The sequence below is a fragment of the Gallinula chloropus genome, assembly GCF_964237585.1.
Source record: "Gallinula chloropus genome assembly, chromosome: 5".
Taxonomy (NCBI): Eukaryota; Metazoa; Chordata; class Aves; order Gruiformes; family Rallidae; genus Gallinula; species Gallinula chloropus.
This window is the reverse complement of record NC_140090.1, coordinates 9,543,071-9,564,374: the sequence shown is the minus strand read 5'-3', so window position 1 is coordinate 9,564,374 and position 21,304 is coordinate 9,543,071. Positions and strand designations below refer to the sequence as shown.

General features: G+C 40.2%; 1 protein-coding gene across 1 annotated transcript; it reads right to left on the bottom strand.

Moving 5' to 3' along the window:
• Window positions 1–7,986: 7,986 nt before the first annotated feature.
• On the bottom strand, window positions 7,987–20,975 carry DDX18 (DEAD-box helicase 18). The gene is made up of 14 exons (XM_084265261.1): window positions 20,811–20,975; window positions 20,491–20,673; window positions 18,756–18,890; window positions 18,085–18,220; window positions 17,522–17,622; window positions 17,213–17,412; window positions 17,009–17,123; window positions 15,384–15,523; window positions 14,401–14,562; window positions 13,294–13,446; window positions 12,467–12,580; window positions 11,469–11,525; window positions 9,962–10,139; window positions 7,987–9,324 (listed from the first exon to the last, which is right to left on the bottom strand). Exons 1-14 carry the CDS (start codon window positions 20,926–20,928, stop codon window positions 9,182–9,184), a joined length of 1,935 nt encoding a protein of 644 aa, XP_084121387.1. The 5' UTR covers window positions 20,929–20,975; the 3' UTR covers window positions 7,987–9,181.
• Window positions 20,976–21,304: the final 329 nt, after the last annotated feature.

The following is a 21,304-nucleotide window of genomic DNA, read 5'->3' as shown; positions in this document are numbered from 1 at the left end:
CGCTGCGCCGCCGGGCACCCGCTGCCGCCCGCGCCCGCCGCTCCTCACGCTCACGCCGGGCGGCTACAGCGCCGAGGAAGAGGCTCGCCGGGACCGCGGCGAGGGGCAGGCACGGGGAAGGCGGCACCGCCGCTCCCGCCCCGCCCCAGCGGCCGCCTCGGGGGCGGTGGCGGAGCCCCTCGCGCGGCGTCCGGTCCGCCTCCGCCGGCTTCTCGCCGCGGCCTCCGTGAGTCGGCCGGCTGTATGCCTCCTTCTCCTTTTCCTCCCAGACCCCGTGAGGCGGCGGGACACCCGCTTTCCCCACGGGCTCCGCCCGCCATGTTCCCTCAGCGCTCCCGCCAGAGCGCCGCCTCGCCTCGAGCGAGTGGCCGCTTCCCGCCGCCTCGCACCGCTGCCGGGCAGCCCGCAAGGTTGGTGACGGCTTTCAGCACCGAACACGAGTTGTTTCTAAGCTGCAGCAACTAAATAATCGGAAATTCTCTTACGTTTTTAAGCGGCTAGGAGCATCTGTACCTTTATGGCTGGTCCGGGGCAGGTTCATGGCATGGTTTCTTCAGTGGTGGCCCGTGCCCTGCCTCTAAAAACACACCCTTGTCCTGGCTCTTCCCAACAACTACCCTCAAAATCGAAATTTTTCAAAAAGAATTCAAAAGCTCCCACATAACCTCTTTTAAATTCTACGCTAGGTGTGAGCTTTGCCACTTCCTGAGTAGTAAACGGTGAGAAGTGGTGTGATAGGGTTGGACTTGGATGTTATTATATTCAAGGTGTCTTTAAAGGTATGTCTAAGGTCTTTGAGAGGTATCCTTAATCCCAGCCCGCTTTTGTTCGTGGGGTCCTTTACAAACCCTAACCAGCATTCCCACCCCCTTCGACCATTGCCAGGACCATCTCAGTGGGAGTTACTGGACTAAACACAGGCTCTTGTGGCACCAGGTCATTTGGTGCCATCAAGAGCTCTCCACAAAGTTGCTTGAAGTTGTTGATGATTAAAGTAAGATTAAGGGTCAGTGAGGTTTGTTTCCTTGCAGATAGCTGGTACATCTATAATCACAAACTGTAATGGGACAGAATTTGGGGACAGCAGATTAGTTGCTTATTTGTAAGGTAGAGGAGGAGTATTTTCTGACTCTGAATAGTCTGGTTAGATGAGCGCTGATCAAACCAACGTTCTTCACAGCACCATCTGACAAAACACAAATCTCTCAAGTTACCCACAGCAAGCAGGGTCCAGCTTGCTTCCCTCAGGGGGCCCAACTTTAAAAGCTGGAACAATGATGAAATATTACAGAAATGAAATAAGAGGGCTGTAGTCAGAATAACCCGACTATTTTGTCAGATTTTGGATGCCACTTCACCCACCAGATGAACAATAAAGCAAATAAATCCATTCCCAGACTCTTAATGATTTTAGTTTATCTTTCCTATAATAGTTCTAATAATAGCTCTAATAATAGCTCTAGTGCAAGGCAGCAGGAGAGAGAAAAACTATCTGCATTACTAACCAGCTTTTAGCATTAGAAGATGACTTCTGAGTGCTAAATATCTCACATTTGCCACCAGAGTTTCCAATAGGCAGAATCTGACAGAGCCTGTCAAGAAAACCCTTTTTGCAGTACTGCTGCAAGTTAAGCCTAAAGCAGCATCTGAAACAGTTAAGACACTGGTAAAAAGTTGTTGGGGCTGGCAGACAGCACGTTGCTTCACAAGCAGCTTTGCATCGTTTGTCTTTATGTTGCTTCTTTCTAATTTGCGTCTTGTTTTATTAATTCATGCCACTTTATCAATGCCAGCTAAAGAATTGCTGAACAATGCTCCATTCCTTTGAAGACCATCCAGACCCAAAAGCATTAAAGGAAAAAAGGAGATAAAAAAAGGCCTTTTAACTTCTAAGTGTTTCAGCAATTTTCAGTTCAATTCTGTGAATTTAATAAACAATCTTGTCACAATTTTAATAACTTGGCTATTAAAGAAAGACTGGCAACAAACCAAACTCAGACTAACTGCAAGTGTGTCATGTTTAGTGGCCCGAATGGGCCACGGTATGATCTCTTTGCTCCTGCTCCTGCAGGAGCTGCTGTCTTTTTCTTGTGTGAGGGTACCTCATTTGAGGGTTCTGAACTATGTGTGACCCACCATCAAAGCAGCCCAGATGATCTCAAAAATCCTTCTTTCCTAGAAGCCATTTGTCCCATCCTTCTACTCATGTTTATTATCTCTACGTTATGTGCCACATCTGGATAGTTATATTCCCATTCAGATGTCAAACACATTGACATCTCCCCCTTCTGCTTCCTACTTGGCTGAAGTAACCTAGTCCTGTAATACAGAGGCTTGAATAAAGTCTCACAGGGGTTTATTTTTTCTTGATAACTACCCCACACTGCTGTCTTGTCCTGTGAATGTAAAGGTTTAGCGCTCCTCAAAGATTGCTATGGCAACGAATTACAGTGTCTTGGAAACCAAGGTATACTTTGAGGAAAGAGAAGAGGGAATTTTAAAATAATTAGGAGACTTGCAGGTATTCATGTAGTCTAAATAACAAAAGCAGGTAAATATTGCATGAAATTATAAAATAATAAAAAAAAAAACACCAAGAAAGAGACAAAATGAAAACACACTTATCTACTAAAGGAGGACCTAGTTTACTTTTATGTACAGTTACACTATTACAAGTTGCTGTCATGTAAAGTGCAATGAAAACAATGAAAATACTTGTTTCATTCAGTGATACTTTTCAATGACTTAAAAATCTACAGTTGGTGTCTTAGTAGTTTCTTCTATCAACAAACTATGGCAGTGTGTATCTCAAAAGAGAACTAGTATCACCATTTTATTGCTCTTAAAGTAAGCAAAGTAATTTGTGACTAAGGACTTGGAGCTAGATGATGGAATTAACAGTAAATACAAACCAGCATCTCTCCATCTGGATGTTTGGAGCTTTGTGGGTTAAGCAGTCTGAGGGTCGTAAAACACAAAAGGGTGGAAAATTGTAATCTGCTTGTAAGTCAGAGAGTTGAAATACTTTATATCTTCCTTTGCGACTTTTCTCACTTTTCCCTGGTTACCTGAGAATTGCTGAGAAAAGGACTTGTGACAGAGGTGAGGAATTGCAAAACATATTTCCTAGTCCTTATCACTTTACCAAATACCACCTGCAAAGCTCACTTGTGGCTTGCAGTGTTGAAATGAATCTCCTCAGACTCAGTCTTGTAATTTATTTTTTTTTCCTGTCAGTCTGAAAGTTCTTAACTTAGCTTAATCCTCCCTTCACCCTTAAAATTCCTGTCCAAGCTCCTCTTTGTACGGTTGTGCTAAAGAAGCACCTGTCTTCACCAGACAGCAGCTACCCAGGCCAGCTTCATTACAGCTCCCTGGTTTTAAGCACTTTTGAGGACAGCATGCTGCATAGGAATGATGGAGGATGATGACTCATCCAGCTGATAACAGATTTTCAACTCATTATGTCAAGTGATGCTGTATTTTTATAGCTAATATATGAAATTTGAATATAGTTTACATTTTTCAGAAGTTTGCTTTTATCTGTTAGAGATGAAAGTAGAGTATTTCAGGACCGTTTTAAAAGGATTACACTGTTTATCTATTTTCTGCTGTAGACCCCAAAGTCCTATGGGAGCTTCTAGATACAGTCCTACTCCACCTTGTCTTTCCAGCTAGCTCTTTGATAGAAAACCAGCCTCCTTTATAAAGCATTTTCCAGAAAACTCAGTTACATAAATCCTGCAATTAATGTGATAAATATCTAGAAGGATTTTCAGCTGAAGGGAAAAACAAACCCTCAGAAGCCCTTTGACAACTGGTTCTGTATTTTTGTGATTAAAAAAAAAGCAAGGTAGAATCTAGATGCCACATAAATGCTAGCTAGTATTGATTTTATTAATAATAATGACCAAATCTTTGACAGTATAATTTTCAAATACCAGTTTTACATGAACTATGACTGCTAAAACAGTGTGTGCTATTCATCTCTCTGTGCACTGCTTTTGAATAGACTGAAGTTTCATACCCATACTCAAAGAGCTTGTTAAATGAGTTTAAAATTAATTAAAACCCGTATACCTTAATATGTAGTTTACACATGAAAAATTAACTATCCTTATTTACAAATAATCCATTGCTGAATTTATGTAGAATGTGGGACAAAAAATATAGGGATTTTTGCATAAAGTTTTAGTAGCAAATAGCAAAGCACCAGAAAGATTAATAATTTTTTCACTGAAGTGGAAAATACAATGTTTAAATAATAATTTAGCACTTCATATAGTTTTGTTACAAGCCATCTGCAGCTAGGGCTTAGCAGAAGTGAAGGATTTGTGTTCTAGTATTAAAGAATTACATCTTTTATCACTCCAAGCCATTCAGCTAACTTTTCTTCTGCCACAATTAAGAAGGGATTACAAAGATATCAATTAATGGAGTTTTTATGGAAAAATGATGTTGCTTTATGATTTTTTTTTTTTAAAGCAACATCATTTTAGGGTAAGATTTATCTTCTACAAGTTACACTTTCCAGTTATTAGTTACTATTAACCTTTAAAAATTCATTCTCAGGTTTCCTAATAACAATTGGAGTAAGATGCTGGGCAGAACCTACTTGCAATTCAAGTTTGTGCTCTCTTCCCATACAGAAAGGGATTTTATTAATTAGAAGTGATGATATACCAGTATCAAGAACAGTTATCTGGAGCTTATAGGGAAGACTCAATAGGCTCCTTCAAATTCAAGTGGTCTGTCAACCCCTATAAGCAAACATCCAATTCTAGTTACATAGTCACACAAGTGATATTTCTGGGATTCTCAACATTCACAGAGGAGCTGTTATACAAGATTTTACAGGGCCTAGGATTTTCCTCTTTCTCATTCTGACCAAGGGGGGAAAAAAGATAGTAGACAGTTATGTTTTTCAGTATTGTAGCTTACAAGAGTGCCTGGGAAGATGGACTGCTATTGTAGAGTATGCTCAGGTATTTTTTTGAGAGGTGAATGCAGTTCTTAAGCTGGATGACACCGATATAACAAAGTGAGTGTGTGTCTAGACAGCACCCCGATTTTCCATTTGTCTTCTCTTAATGGCATCCTTCCTCTACCTCTCCTCACAACTCCCTACCAAAAGTTTATCGTGGTGGTGAAGAAGGGGAAAAAAAAAGAAAGGTAATCTCTTTCCCACGTGGTTGTGCAATAAAGAGATTTGACAAGCAACATTAGAGTATTTATGACTTTGATCTAAGCCAGCAAATTTTTTAGAAGCAAAAAGCATTCCAGTTCAAGAGGCTGGATTCTCATTGTCACAGCTTAACATCTTCTATAAATCTGGAGCAAACAAAAGCATCACAAACAGCTCCATGAATTCTTCTGTCAAGCCAAGAAACTAAAATCCTGAGGAAATCAAGCTGGTAGAGTAAAAGTCAAGAGCAGAGATAGATTTTATTCTGTATGCCTAGCCAGTCGGTTCTAGGCTTCTTTCAGCATTATGTAGTTTGAACCCCCCACTAACAGCTCACCTTTTAAGGGCTAATAACTGGCTCTTTTCTAGTTAGCTTTTTAGATCTCTCTGAAATCCCTTGGAAGTTTTGGAGTATTAAAGTAACTGGACAATTCCCCTAAACAAGACAGTGGTAGGACTAAAACCAGTCACAGACCTGTGCTGTATCCCCTCAGTATCCTGCCTTCCTTCACTGTAGGCAGGAACTGGAGACCCCTACTCAAATATTACCTTTAAATCATATAGTCCTTTTCCACCCTTCCTATATGATCTGGCTTCCCCCAAGCCTTAGGTTACTGAATTGAAAGCAACTCATTAGAGGATCTAAAGCTTTGGCATCTTACTTAAATTATCAACATCTACATGAAACAAAAAGGCTAACTACTGCTAAAAACCAAACATACTTACTTAGGGCAGAGCCAAGTAGATAATATCCAGTTCTCAAGTATTTTTGCTCTACACTGCCAATAAACGTGCCCTCTACCTGCAACATTCACCCTGAAGAATTTGATAGCAGTACTTTCTGACTAATCTTCTGCTTGTCTGTAACTCAGCAGCGCTACTGTGCAGGAAACTCGTATCATGACAAGATTTTTCATGATTATGAGCAGTAGCTGGGTGATGGAATTCTTCTTTATGGGCCTGTTCCACGAACTGTCAAAAAAAAAATCTTCCAGTTCGAGCAGGACAGTTTTGATCACCCTCTTAAGTGGTTTAAAGAGTCCAATTTCTTTGTCAAGGTTCTCAGGAAAAGAAGGCAATTTCTCAAGGCACACAATATTAGTCCCCAACCTATCAGTCACTGTTACGAGACAAGCCTTGAGAGTCTGATGGCTGAGGTCTATTAACTGCTCGCAAGATTGATAACAGGGGAAGTTGCAAAGGAAACGTTGGATTTCCAATCAGTTTGACAATCTTTTAAACTTCTTGCAATACCACAGTGGGATCGATGCTGCCCGATACACCCAGGGATTTCATCAGAAACTATTTTTCATTTGTGATTCCATAAACAAAGAGAAAGGTAACTGTATCTGCACCAGCCAGGAAGATGAAACCCTTTTCTTTCAATACCCACTTAGTCTCAGCTGGGGAATTTATCTTCTGCTTAGCCAGGGAATTACAGGTACATAGCAGACTATGTAGTTGCTACAGACTGAGCAGTCATTACAAATCTATAATGTTTCAATAACAGTGTTAACCTTTTTTATAGGGTAAGCTACTAAGACTCTAGAGCAGTACCATCCAGTCTTTTCATCTCCTAGATGAGATTACCTGAAAAATTTCTTTGCATTAGGATATATAAAAACATAAAAGCCAAAAATGCCAGGAAGGAGTTGTGCAGAGTCATGCCAAACCCCTATTTTTCAGTTGTCCTTGGATCAGACTTTAGAAATTAATAGTGTTCTAATACTTCCAAAGAAAAAGTCAGTGGAGGCAGGGGTTGCCTAGCTGCCAGGAAAGCAGCTTCTCTTTCCAGACTGAGAAGTGACAGAAAAAACCCAGTTCTCCACAAAGCAGATTTTTGCCTAGGAAGTGGCAGGAATTCTGACGCACTTCTAAGCCCAACCATCTCTGTCTGCACAGCGCTGGTCAGACAGTTGGTCACCAGCTGTGCCCACTGCCGCAGCCCTTTTCCTGTTCCAAATATCCCACACCCCATTCACACTGCTTGTGCCCACGTAACCACGCTCAGCTCTTTTTGGTGGTTTACTGCAGCGCTGCTTACAGCTCTTGCCAAGTAATTAACTTTGCACTTGATCTAATGAGTCCCTCGGTCGATTTCACTGTAAGTTAATTCCCAAGCTGTAACTGCACAGCTCACAGAACCCTTCAACTCTACGACATTGAACAGCTCACAGACAATTCTTTAAACTTGCAGACATGAGAACTATTTTGACACCTATTATTTATAAATACAGAAGCAAACCCAGAATCAAAGATGAGAACTCAGTGAGCCAGGCATCGTCCATTTAGTACTGCTTACCCTTCAGAGCAGATCTTGCTTTTTCATTGCAACCCTGGGAGGATGAGACATTCAAATCCCAGTAACAAAATTAATTTACTTAAAATATTTTAATTTTCCAGTTTCTCAATATCTGACCAGTTTTAAGTCTTAAAAACTCCATTAGCGCCTTTTAAAGGAAAAACAAGGCAACTCTCTTAGTTCTGAATGGTGGAAGCACCAATAGAATGGTCATACTATTAAAAAAAAAATCTGGTCTCTAAGGGTGAAAATAAAAGTTCATCAATATTTTTCTGCAATGCTTCAATGCAGCACATATCTGAGCTTTAAATTCAACATGGTACTCTAAAAACTCTTATTTATTAAGAGTCTATTTTATCCTGGAATAGCTACACATATTTTTATATTTGTAATTGGTCCTGGTTTACATTTTAGATGTAAATTAAAAGCAGTTGTATTGTAATCACACAGGGCCCAGACTTCTGGATTCTGTAACATTCTGGTCTTTCCCTTCGTTGTCCAATGCCCATGTTTGAAATAAGAACATTCTGTTCTTAGCAGATCTCATAAGAACAGCTACCTACTTCTACAGTGGTAGAAGTACAAAAATATAAGTAATAGAGTTACTCTCCTTTTCTTTGTGCATTCTGTACTTTCCACATTTGTTCTGTTTGCAATGTGCATGCTGCCGCCTTCTATTTCAGTCTTTCACATTTCTCTCTCAAAATATCCTTCTAGTGTATTTATACCCCATTTCACTTTCTCACATTTTGTCTCCACCCCCTCAATCCTGTGGTAGTATCTTCGACTTTGCCAATCACTGACCTGGTAAACTAAGGTTAAAAAGCAACTCATGTTTGCAATTTACAAGACACAAGCTGCAAAAATTCTCACTGCATGGAGATTATGGGGCATTTAAAGAAAACATTTTCTGGGCTGAATGCTTCAATTTATATATAATCTGCTTTTCTTAATTTCTTTGCATATTCATAAGAGAACACACTAGACATTACCAGCTGGAAAAATTCACATTTAAAGAGCACATGAAGGAAAAACAAGCATTTCACTAGAATGTTACCATTTTATCATAACATTAAAAAACCAAGTATTAGGAATGTCCCAGATGCATGTAATTAGATTGTTTTTTTGTTTTTAATCTTGGACAGTTATACAGATACCATGACTGAAATTAATCACAAGCTCATAGAACCTCAATTATTCACAGGCATGTTCTGTTCTAAAGGAATCTTCCCTATGTTCTTCAGCATATTTGATGGACAAAGAGTTCTGTAGCACTAAAAACCCTGGCAAGGATTCGTGTGATGGAATTTTTATCTCATGCTGTAATCTGTCCTTACGTTGCCTACTCCAGCAGTTCTCAGAGATGTGCATAGAAAAAGGCTAAATGTAAAGCAAAGTCTTCTATAAAACCTAAAAGTATTTTTTATTTAATGAAAAATTATATAGTATTCAGATATTTATATTCAACTTTCTTCCTGACAGCAAGTATGGCAAAATTAGCTGGTCATACTCTCCTTTTCGATCTTTAGCCTCCCTAAAGGGTCTTCCTGGACTAAAACACCGATGATCCCAGAACAAAACATAAAGACCCCTAAAAATGGGAACAGAGAAGTTTAAATTGGAAGTGAACTGCCAGATGCCTTTGATCAAGGTGGTCTATTCCAAGGCCACACGCCAGTTTAATGAATGTTTGATTAACGAGAGAACTGCCGACTGTCCGACTTCCTGCTGATGTGTTTGAAGATTTTAGCCTTGTGGACATTCTTCGATTTCTGGTAACCAAATCCCCCACCTCCACCTCTTTTTTGAAGTCTTCTGCCATGGCTGCTGTTCACATCTGGAATTTTGTTGGTTAAAGAACTTAAAAAGGAAATGTTGGCTTTTAGATTATTAATTTTTGGTTATTAATGTGAGGAAAAAAAATAGCAGTGTTACATAAAACCCCGATCTGCCTAACTACAGATAGAACTAGAACTTTGTGCCTGTCAATTTCCTCAATGCTTCTATTGCTCTAGTTGTCCAGCTAACTTGTCCTAAAGTACTCCTGCTTTAAATACCATCTACAGGCAGGTTCAGCAGCAATCTAGATACAGTCTTCTATTTCACGCTCCTGCCTCTCTTATTTCAATATTCCATGATTATTGAGCTTAACCCCATATATTTCAATGAAAGTAATCTTGCATGGTGGAGAACACTACTCTAGAACATGTATGCATTCCAGTATCTGCCACCCTGCAGCAACTGAAGCCCACACAGCATGTGCATGCACTAAAACAGCAGGCAATTTTTGCAGTTTTCATATTTACTATTTAACATTTTCTTTGATAAACTATTTTTGGAGCATGATGCATTAGTGTGATTAATAGAAAAGAAAATAAATCCGAGTTTGAAGTAGCATAGGAACTTCATTAAGTAGCATTTAATATTTGAAACACAGAAATGTTTGAAGCTTTGAAACTGCAGTAAAAGGATACTGAGGTCAACAAATGGAGGAACTTTAAAACCAAATGAAAGGCTGACTTTGGGAAGATCCAAGTTGTTGACATCATAGATCTGCTTCAGAGAATGGGAGTCATAAGCTCTTATGTAAGCCTTGTATGCTTCCTGGGCTGACTTGTGAAGGAAGTAGTTCTTCTCAATCAGTTTTTCCAGCTGGTGAAAAAAACCCACAAGAGACATATCTAATTATAGCTGTAACAAGTGTATAAATTATATTCAAGGAGATGATTTACTGTGTGAGTTGAAGTGATGATCACAACTCACTTCAGCAAAATTGCCCTGTGACAGCACATAGGTATCAGAGAACTTTTATAAACAATAGAAAGACAAAAAAGCCTGAAGCTACTGGGCAAAGCCTCTGCAATATGAAAGTTTACAGAAAGATTCATTTGGGTTTTTTTTTTTTCAAACAAGTTAATCAAGAAAGATTAACAACTGCAGCCACACCATGAAACTATGTGTACTGAGAATGGACAATGAGAAGATACTTTTAAGTCAGACACCTAAACCATTCCACGTAGCACTGAACAGTCTTCCCTGTTATGGTGCAAATGCACCGTAACATAAGCAGTGAGAATCCTAAGACAAAAATGCAGGTGTACTGACGTAGACAGAGACATTTTATTTGTTCTAGGCTAAGATCCCAATACACTTTAGATTCAAGTGGCTCATTTGACATTTAACACACATTAATTAAAGCAAAAAGTTACGTTAGACATCATTGCTTCCTAATTATGAACTAGAAACCTCTTTCTGAGAGGACTGTCTTCACTGCTGCTTGTACTTGCTATTTGAAATTTATGTTACTACAAAGAAGCTTTACAGAGCTCTTACCAAAAGTATGATTCAGAGAACAAAACAACAACAGAAACCACCATCTACCGAACTATCTACGTTATTCTGTTCAACTTAGTGCTCCATGGCTATTTTTGCAGTACTGGAGCACAGGTGAGGTTTGGGTGATGCTGGCCTTTAGTAACAACAGCTAGTTAAAAACACACCTGGACTATATACTAAACAACTGAATGTTGGTACTGGATCACTTTCTGCACAATGAGTAAATCATCTTCTGAGGCACAGAGTACTGAATTAATCTGAACATTTGTCACAATTAGATAAAAGCTACCACAAGCCTATTTGCTATTCCAGACCAGAACATTCTGTTCCAAGTTGAAAGCAGGTTTCCATCGCTGTGGTTTTGCAGTGTAATGAAAACAAAAAAAGAAGTCTTACAAGCAAATTCATACTGTATGACAATTTAGTCCTGGATATTAAAATTTATCTTTAATTTCAAAACATTTTACCATTTTACTGTCATCAAGGGACAATATGAAAAGATGATTTACTGCACAGTACTTGTCTAGAGGAACTTTTCCTAGCAAGCATACATATTTTTAAACTGCAGACATTACAGACTAGCATACTCCATCTGAATTATTACACAGATATTCAGAGTAACTGTAGTATGGAGTAATTTCATACCTGAGACTGGATGTCTGAAATTTTTGACCAAGAAAATTCAAATTCACTTAGAGGTACCTTAAAAAAAAAAAAAAAAGAAAGAAAATAGCAAAGTTATTTCTACTGTGTAAATAGTGAACTTGTTTTTTAATACCACAGTAGTAGTTGCCAATATGTAATTACAACTCTCAAGTTTGAGGATGTTTCTGTGAATGAAAAGCACACCTCTAGGCATTTTTAGGTTTTTGGCATAATTTATTCAAAGCAATAATCACACCATTATACCATTATTATCCTTAATCACAGACGTATCTATAAAGTGCCTTTACATCAATATGCCAGTATTATCACTTCCTTTAAGATAGGGTAACAGAGATGCTCAATAGGACACTTGTAGCCCTTTGGCTTTTGCTTCAGAAGCTAAACCACTTGAGGTACAAGTGGCAAAGCTCGTAGTGTAAACAAACCCATAAGGAGACCAACCAAGAAATTATGTTCAGTTCTGTCATATTATAATTACTACATTTGGAAGGCAGCTACGCTTTTGGAATTAAACAAAATGAAAGTAATTCTTTGAATAGAAAAAATAAAAACAGCATGAGCAACACCTGTGGTTTAATTTCCTCTGGATGACCAAGCTCCCAGTATCCTTCAATAAGGATATAAGAGAGGGCATAAGGAATTTTTTTATTAATAACAAGTTGTACACTTGCAAAGAAACTGAAAACATACTCAGTATTCACTTTTGTATTTTCCAAGAACAGAACCACAGACTGGCTTAGGTTGAAAGGGACCTCATAGCTCATCTATTTCCAGCGCCCTGCCATGGGCAGGGACACCCTCCAGCAGCCCAGTTTTCCCAAAGCCCCATCCAACTTGGCCTTGAACACTTTCAAAGCAACAGAAGATTTTTTTGCTTAAGAAATGTTAATGTTTGATTAATCATTACAGTTATTTGTCCTTAAAAACGTGTTGCACACTTAAAAAGCCCCCACCAAATAAAAAAGACATAAGTTTACCTTGGCTTGTTTTAGGTAACGAAGAAAGCCCAATTCTTCTGGTCTTAAAATAAGCAGAGCATGTCCTCTACCATTTATGCCTCTGGCAGTTCTACCAACACGATGAATATATTCCTTTTGGAAAGAATAAGAAACAGCAAGTCCAATCTGTCTTTCAAACATGTAATAAACAAATAGATTTACAAAAAATAGCAAATTTAACATGAATATAGTGTAATGTATCATCCATTACTTATAAAGACTTTTTCTTAGCAGTGACACATGGATGAGTGAAACCAAGTGCTGAAGATGCAAAGTATAATTAAACAGAGAAAGAAACTCCTGATTAAAAGTATTCTACTTTTTTTCTGAAGAAAAAAAAAATCTTAAGTCTTCTGTAACTGATCTGTAAACATTGCTTTTGGTGTATTTGTCTGTAGATTTGTCAATACTTCTGAGTTTTTCTGAGTTTCTCTTGTTGGACATTTATTCGGTGAAGAATATTGGGGTTTCTTTTAACAAAAATCAAATTTCCACTGGAAAAGGTGTGTAAGAGACTTGAGATTGCATATATAAACTCATACATCCTCCTGAGAAGTGTTTTATTGTTCAGCTGCTTAGATTTTAAATTAACAGCACACAGAATAATGTTTTAAGAATCAATGCTTAAAAAAGTAACAAAGGTCTCAGCAAGGTGGAGCATTTGTTATGAGCTGGTGAAAGGAAAGAGAAAAAATCAACTGTTCAATATGAACATGGATGAATTCTGACCCCTGCAAGGCAGCAGTTTCAGCTTTTCTATCTAACTACCTTTGTAGCTGTGATATGTCTTTATATCCTTAACTTACTTTTGGATCATCTGGAGGGTCGTACTGGACAATCCAGTCAACTTCAGGAATATCCAATCCTCTGGCAGCCACGTCAGTGCACAACAGTATTCCAGATTCTGCATTACAGAACTGGAAAAACGTCGTGGTGCGTTTGGTCTGTTTCTGCTTGCCCTAAAAGGAAACAAATACATTAAGGATGAGATACCATCCAAAAAAATACCTCAAAACCAAACTGCCAACTAGTAAGATTACATCTAATTTTCCATATGATACCACTGCTAAAAACATAAAATAATTTGGGGCATCTTTCCTTATGGTGGACGTGTACAAACCAAACAGGACCATTTCACAGTGAAGAAACAACGCTGTGGCAGTCAACTGCACAGGGCTCCCTGAAATGGTATCTCCCAGAGGTTATGCTGGACCTTCCAAAGCAATAAAGACTTGGTTGCCTAAGCATTCTTTTCAGGAGGGCTGCATAAATGCCTGAAGTTAGAAAAAGGACATTTGCAAGCCTAGCAATATGTTAGCCAGATTACAGGAAAATACTTGTAATGGTTCTATCAAAGTATAGCATCAACAAAAACAACAAAATCCTCCAAGAGAACAAAGTGAAAAATGAGATTTGTGGTCAGTTTTAAGTATTTCAGTCAATTCTTTCCCCTGAACTATGCTTTTTGTGCTTTGGATAAAAACTTAAATTACTTCTCCAAATGGTAAGAATTGGCATAGTAAAACCAAGCATCACCCTGGCCTTTGTAAAAACACCCAACACTCCAGGAATGAGAGTGTTTGGATTCCTCTGACAATAGCTCTGCTCCACAGATGAAGTTTTAGTGCTTATGAAAGACAACCCCTGAGAAGAAAACAGAAACCTTTCTGCACACAGAAAATGAATTAATCTCAATGTTTCACCCTGGTTTGGAAAACAAGATTAACAATGTCCAAGTGTTGCTGTTATAGTCTTTGCTTTCTCTCTTTCCTCTACAGACTAACCAAGACCACCATCAGTTTTGTGAGCAGAGTGCCTGTTTGTTAGAAATTGGACAGAAATAAACAAGGCAAATGTAAGGTCAGTAACAATTTACAGGTGCTATCAGATTAATTTATTAATAAAATACTCACATGAATGGCCAAAACAGGCAGATCAATATAGTTGAGTAATTCATAGTGGTATTTCACTGACATACACGAAGAAAAAAACACCATTAGTTTCTTCTTCCGGTTCTTCTTGAGGAACGTGAAGAGCAAAAGGAATCTTTTTTCAGATGGACACACTACGTACCCCTGGAAAATTATTATGTGTTGTTAAACAAAGCAGCATGGAACAAAATTTTGCTTCAGCAGTACAATTAAATCAGGGAAGTGTTATGTTGTGAAACAAATATGTAAGTTTTTTTTTTTCCCAGCTGCATTGAGCCAAAGCATTTGTGATTTATTGTTTGTCCCTCACCTCAGGGTATGAAACTCCTACAGACAATGACCTTGTCAAGACACTTACTGTGCTAACTTGAAATAAAAGCAGTAATTCTTAGTTAATTATCCAAGCTTATATACTGAAAAGTAGTTAGTTTATACAATAAAAATTGTTTTCAAGAACTTTGGATTACTGACAATAAGCATGAAAACAACTTCATAGAGTTCTTAATTTTTTATGATTTCAGGAATTTTGTTTTAAGTAATTCTTGCTTCCAGTTTACTCTCTTAAGGCAATATAAAACTACAGATAATGTTATAACAATACTCATTACATCAGCTGCACAAACCCAGGAACTGCTGTGCAATTCCGTACGGTCATTATCTGAAGCAGCGACAGTGAAATTTATCTGAAATCTATGTACCACTAGTCAGTAACCACAAAATACACTTGAGAATAGGCAAGTGTAGGTAACAACACTAGTATTGTATGAGGTTTTGTATCATCTGTCCTACCAATATTGACTAGAAGCATGTAACTTACTAGTTAGCAGACTGAATAAAGCCCTTTACGCACTGACAGCTTTGGCCCATTAAAACACCCGTTAAGACAGTGTTTGTACAACCAACTTAAACACACTGGACTGGGTATGTTCCCAGGTCATACCCTTTTAATAATGTTTGTGGTTTACCTGTTCAAGACCATCTACTGTTGCTGTCTCCTTGTTATCATCAACTCCAACGTACAGCGGCTCTTTCTTCAGGGAGATCTTTGCCAGATCTTCAACCTTTCTGGTTTGTGTAGCAGAGAAGAGCATTGTCTGCCTGCGCTCTGGAAAATTTTGAGAGCACCTCATTTTTAAAGGAGAATTCTATTATTAAGTCTGTAAAATCTACAGCTGCAAACTTCCCTAAACTTCTTTTTTTAAAATAAATTCTAATTCAAACATAGAGTTAATACAGACAACTGTTGTTGTATTACAGACTGTACAGGATGTTTAATTCGCCTGGTCTCACCCCCAAAACCCTAACATCTATCAAAACACAACATTCCTTCTCTGTGGAAAAATGTTAATTATCATTTGCATTTAGACACAAAACAATGATTTAAATAGAGACTGACCTTATATTCTAACTATACTTCGATTTAATTCCCATGATTTTTTTTTTCTTTTTTAATTATGCTGGAAATTGTTGCAAAAAAACCCAGTAATAATGCACTGGAGTTTGGGGAAAGGTTTTTTTTTGGTGCAGTCTAGAACATACACACTTGTACATGCTAGCTAGTCACGTGCCAATACATCTGCAGTGAGCCCCAGCGGTCTCATTGATTTTAGGATGTCTCCCCCTGCTTACCATCCCTCAGCTCAAACGCACACCTTGCTTCCATAATATCTTCCTGTTACACAAGCTTATGGAAAACACTGACTTAGCCTGTTCTATTTCCCAGCTGCAAGAAGAACAGCAATTGTTCTTACTGAACAACTGGTGCCACCACTCTTTTTTTTTTTCCCCTCTATTTTGAAGTTTCTGTTTTAAAATATAGTTTCTTTCCTAACAGGACAAAATCAAGGTAAACTCAGGGAAAGTAAAAATACCTTTCATCTATCATTTCCCACTTCACCAATGTATAATTTTCCCCACTCATCCATCCCTTTCCATTTTTAGCACTATTCATTAATATTCTTCACAGGATGTTATTTATTACATTTATACACCTGCATCTTAAGCTTGCAGGTCTGAATTTTAGTATTTGAGATGTGAAACCTCAAAATATTTATCACTGCTTTTTTACGTACTATTTCTGTGAGGCTTTTTCCTGTATTTTGAAAGTTAAAGGGAGAGCCTTGTTGACTGTTTTATATGCCAATCACAAGGAATAACTGCGTTAAAAATTTGGAAAACAAAATTTTTAGGTACATACTCAAATAAAACTTCCTTAATATACTTCTCAGAGATGTGAAGAGAATTCAAACTGCAAGTAAGATGACCTTTTCCTTATATTTAAGCCTTATTAGGAAATAATGAATTCTAGGAAATGAATGGACAGATGAGTGAGAAATCATAGATGTTAACTAGAAGTATCTCATATGATCAGAATTATATCCCTAACGTGCGTATGAAAACTGTGTCCTTCAGATAAACGATGTTAAAGTAATATATACTACCTATCAGGAAAAAAGAGAGCAAGACAATCACTTGCAAGTGCATTTACAGAACTATAAAAATTAATGTCTTCTCTTACAATAATTGAGTCATAAAGAAGACATAATGTTAGCCAAGTGATTTCCAGGAAAGACATTTTTTTTCCCCTTACTTGGTAGAAGTTTTATGATCTGTTTCATCTCTTCTTCAAATCCAACCTCCAAGATACGATCCGCCTCATCAATTACCAAACACTGCAAGTTCTTGTACATGAAACCCGGAGTGTTCTAGAAGATTAACAAATTCAGAGTCAGACAGGGACAAGAGTTTTATTATGCTTTAATAAGGCAGATTAGATATCAATGACTTCCATTACCTGCATATGATCCAGCAGTCTTCCTGGTGTTGCTACAATGATGTTGATTCCATTTCCAAGTTTCTGTGCTTCTGCTGATCTGTTACTGCCCCCCATTATCAGACCATATGTGTGTACATGGTGATTCATAAGTTCTTTAAGGACTCCGTAGGTTTGCATAGCAAGCTCGCGAGTAGGAGAGAGAATAATCACACCCGTCCCTAGAAAACACATTGAGTGAGTTACACCACCTTGCCCCATCTGCCTCCTAGCCACGTCCTTAAATGACTACGCCACAGTAAAGTTCGACTGTGGGATGAAGAGTCTTACCATTTCTAGGCATGAATTTCAACTTGTAGATGAGCTCTACTGCAGGAATAAGGAATGCAAGCGTTTTGCCACTGCCTGTTTTTGCAGCTGCCAAAATATCCCTGTATGTAGCCAAGTTAGAAAGAGAAGTATTAAGTTAATGCTACAGGAAAAAGAACAGTTGTACTCTGAACAACACTGACAAAGCAAAACCAAAATACAGCTTCCAGGAAAACAGCAGAATTGGTTTTAAGAGCGTGGGGGCAGATGGGAGTTCACAGCAACTGGTTACCACGTCTCTAGAGACAGACATGCTGATGAGACTCATGCAAGCAGGGTTCCCTGCTTTCAAAGCCAAATGTGAAGCAGTTTCCACGAGCTTACTCTAAATGTCTGTTCACATGCAACACAGATATACTGTGCTAACTTGTATTAATGTCTATAAACAAAACATTTCAAACACATATTTTATGAAACAAAACCCAAGTTAAGCTGCACTAAGTCACGTTTCACGTGTTTGGTTTGCTAGTAAAATTTACACAACATTTGGGGTCAATACAGTGATTAAAATACTTATTGCTTACCTGCCTTCCAGAAGTGGCTTGATACTTTTATGCTGAATTTCAGTCATGTGTGTAAAACCCATGTCATTTATGCCTTTCAGTGTGTTCTCACTGACAGCACCAGCCAGGGAAGCAAACGAAGTGTCTTCAAAAGCACCTGGAGGTGGGGGAATAAAAAAAAAAAAAAAATTCAAAACTTATTTCTTCAGTTCCATTTGTCCTCCAAGATTATTCAGTTAAAAATCACCTAGATGAAAAAGCACAAAGCAAAGGACTTTTTCATACTCCTTTCTACCACAAAATCTGAAGACACTGACAAAATACTCTCTATTAGTTCTCCTAGGAACATTACGTAGAGCTGTTTAAAAATGAACCTGAATGCACTGCTTCTCATGCTAAATTTACTAGCTGTACACCTTCATCATCTCCTTTGTTGGCTTTTTCTTCTGCAGTTAAACATATGTATGTGTTTATGTTTAAGAACAGGTTTTCACCAGCAGTTTTAAGACTGATAGGTATAGGTATATGTATATAATGCAAATTTCAAAGAACAGGAGTTGAGTTGCCAGAGTCACGTCACCTATATTCAAACACCCAACTTACAAGGCTAATCTGAAAACTGCAACTTGCTCTGGAAAAAAACATTAGACCGTGGATTTTTGCACACATATAAAAAAGAAGTCACAAGATACCTGTTACACCTAGTGGTAAACTGGGCACTTCATCCTCCTCCTCTTCCTCCTCTTTCTCTCCAGAATCCTCCTTATCTTCATCTTTTACCTCCACAGGGGGTTCTTCTTCAGGTTTTGCTTTCTTAGTTTCTGTATCTAGAGCATGATTTTACAGAAGACAAATCAGTTAGACATAAGAAAAATGCATTAATCATTAAAAGTTGTGAATTTCTTTATTCTGTAATCTACTTAGAAATACCATGCTTTTTTTCATGGGATGGGAGAGGGACAGGAAAAGGGGGGAGCACGGTATCTGTGGAAATTTCTGAAACAGAGAGCAAAAAATCCAGAAGTTTCTTGCACACAATACCCTTAACACAGCAGACCAGCAAAGCTTAATGTCTGCTAAATGAAATTTTTTGTGGAAATGTGGAACAAGTTACAAAATTCTCTCAGTTGTAATGCAGACACCAAATTTCTGACATGGTTTGTACTTAGGTCTGTTCTAAGTGCCTGAATCCTTAGAGCACTGCATGAAAACAACTCTTTTATTTGTATAGCCATGAGAAGTGTCACAAAAATCAAACATGTTAGGGATAAAAGTTTCAAATACAGATATAAGCACATATGTGGGCATAAAGGCAGAAAAATATGTAAAAATATAACAGTATGTGCAGGATGTAATTCCGGGAGTAATTTCTCAGTATACTTCAGCTTTGTAATTTACAGATGTTGCCAAAGGCTGGATGCTTTGCTCACAAGACATACTGGCTGGACACTGAAGCACATGAAGCATCCATCAGTCCAAGCTCTACTCTGAAAGCCAGGGGTGTTGGCTGACTGCAGGCTGAATGAGCCAGCAGTGTGCCCAGGCTGCCAAGAAGGCCAATGGCATCCTGGCTTGTATCAAAACCAGTGTGGCCAGTAGGTCTGGGGAGGTGATTGCGCCCCTGTACTGGGCATTGGTGAGGCCACACCTTGAGTGCTGTCTGCAGTTCTGGGCTCCCCACCATAAGAAGGACATTGAAGTCCTTGAGCAAGTCCAGAGAAGGGCAACCAGGCTGGTGAAGGCGCTGGAGGGCAAATCCTATGAGGAGTGGCTGAGGGAGCTGGGGCTGTTTAACTTGGAAAAGAGGAGGCTGAGGGGAGACCTTATCACCACCTTCAACTACCCGAAGGGAGGTTGTAGAGAGGTGAGTGATGGTCTCTTCAGCCAGGTGACAGGAGATAGGACAAGGGGAAATGGCATGAAGCTGTGCCAGGGCAGGGGCAGATTGGATATTAGAAAAAAACTGTTTACTGAAAGAGTTGTCAGGGCCTGGAACAGGCTGCCCATGGAGGGGATTGAGTCACCTTCCCTGGATGTGTTTAAAAACAGGATTGATGAGGTACTTAGGGATATGGTTTAGCATAGGATGGGAATGGTTGGACTTGATGATCTTCAAAGGTCTTTTCCAACCTTGTGATTCTGTGATACAGATAAACATAAATTTTCTTAATAAACAAGCAACCCTCCCCAAACTTTACGTTACAAAGCAGAATCCTACAGAACAATTAAAGCCGTTTGTACCGGCTTGGTACAAATCAGAGCTCCAACGCCAGGGCTGGAACAGACACCAGGCGCCAGCGAGACCTCCCTGGCTGCAGAACGCGCCCCAGGGCGACACATGGCGCTTCTCGCAGCGCCGCCGGCAAGCCCTCTCCGAGGGGGCAAGCACCCAGAGTAACTCCGCCCCGGGGGACAAGGATAACCTACCGTCTTCCACCTCAGCCACCGCTTTCCTCTTTTTCTTCTTCCTCTTCTTCTCCTCCCCGCCGCGGGGCCCGGCAGGCTCCGCAGCCACCTCGTCTGCCGCCGCTTCTACCTCCGGGGCCGCCGTCGCCGCCTCCTCTTCCTCCTCCGGGGAGCCCTGCGATGCCGCCTCGCCCGGCGGAGGCACTGCACGGCGCAGAGACACGTTTCGGAAAGAGAGGAGGGGAAACCCAAAGTCAGCGGCCGCTCCGCAAGCGCGCAGCCGGGGAGAGAAGCTCCGCAGGGCCGCCCGCCCGGTCCGCCCCGTCCCGGCCCCGCCGTACCTGTCCCCTCGGCCGCCCGCAGCTTCAAGTTGCGCTGCCGCAGCTTCAGGTTGCGCTTGTGGATCTTCCTGCGGAGCAGCCGCATGGGCAGGTTGCCCGCGGCCACCGACAGCGACATCTCGGCCGCCTTCCCCCGGCTCCAGCCGCTACACGTGCGGGAGGCAGCGCGGCGCTTCCGGTCCCGCCGGAACCCCGCCTCCCCCGCCAGGCCTGACGGGCGGCTCTCAGCGGCCTCTGGCGGCCCGGCGGGGGCAGCGCGGCAGCGAGAGGCGGAGTCTGGGCCCCGGCGCCGAGGGAGTGTCCTCGGGCGTGGCTCCGCGGGTCCTGCGCCGGCCCGTTGTGCCCCCTGCCCGCCCCAGTAGCCCAGCGAGCGAGGGTGGAAAGCGCGATCTGTCTCAGGATTGCTGCCGCCCCCTCTGCTCCTCCTCGCCAGGTTTAGCTCCGGCGGGAGAAGGAAACTCCCCGGGCGTCCAGCTTGGCACGCCCCAGCCTCG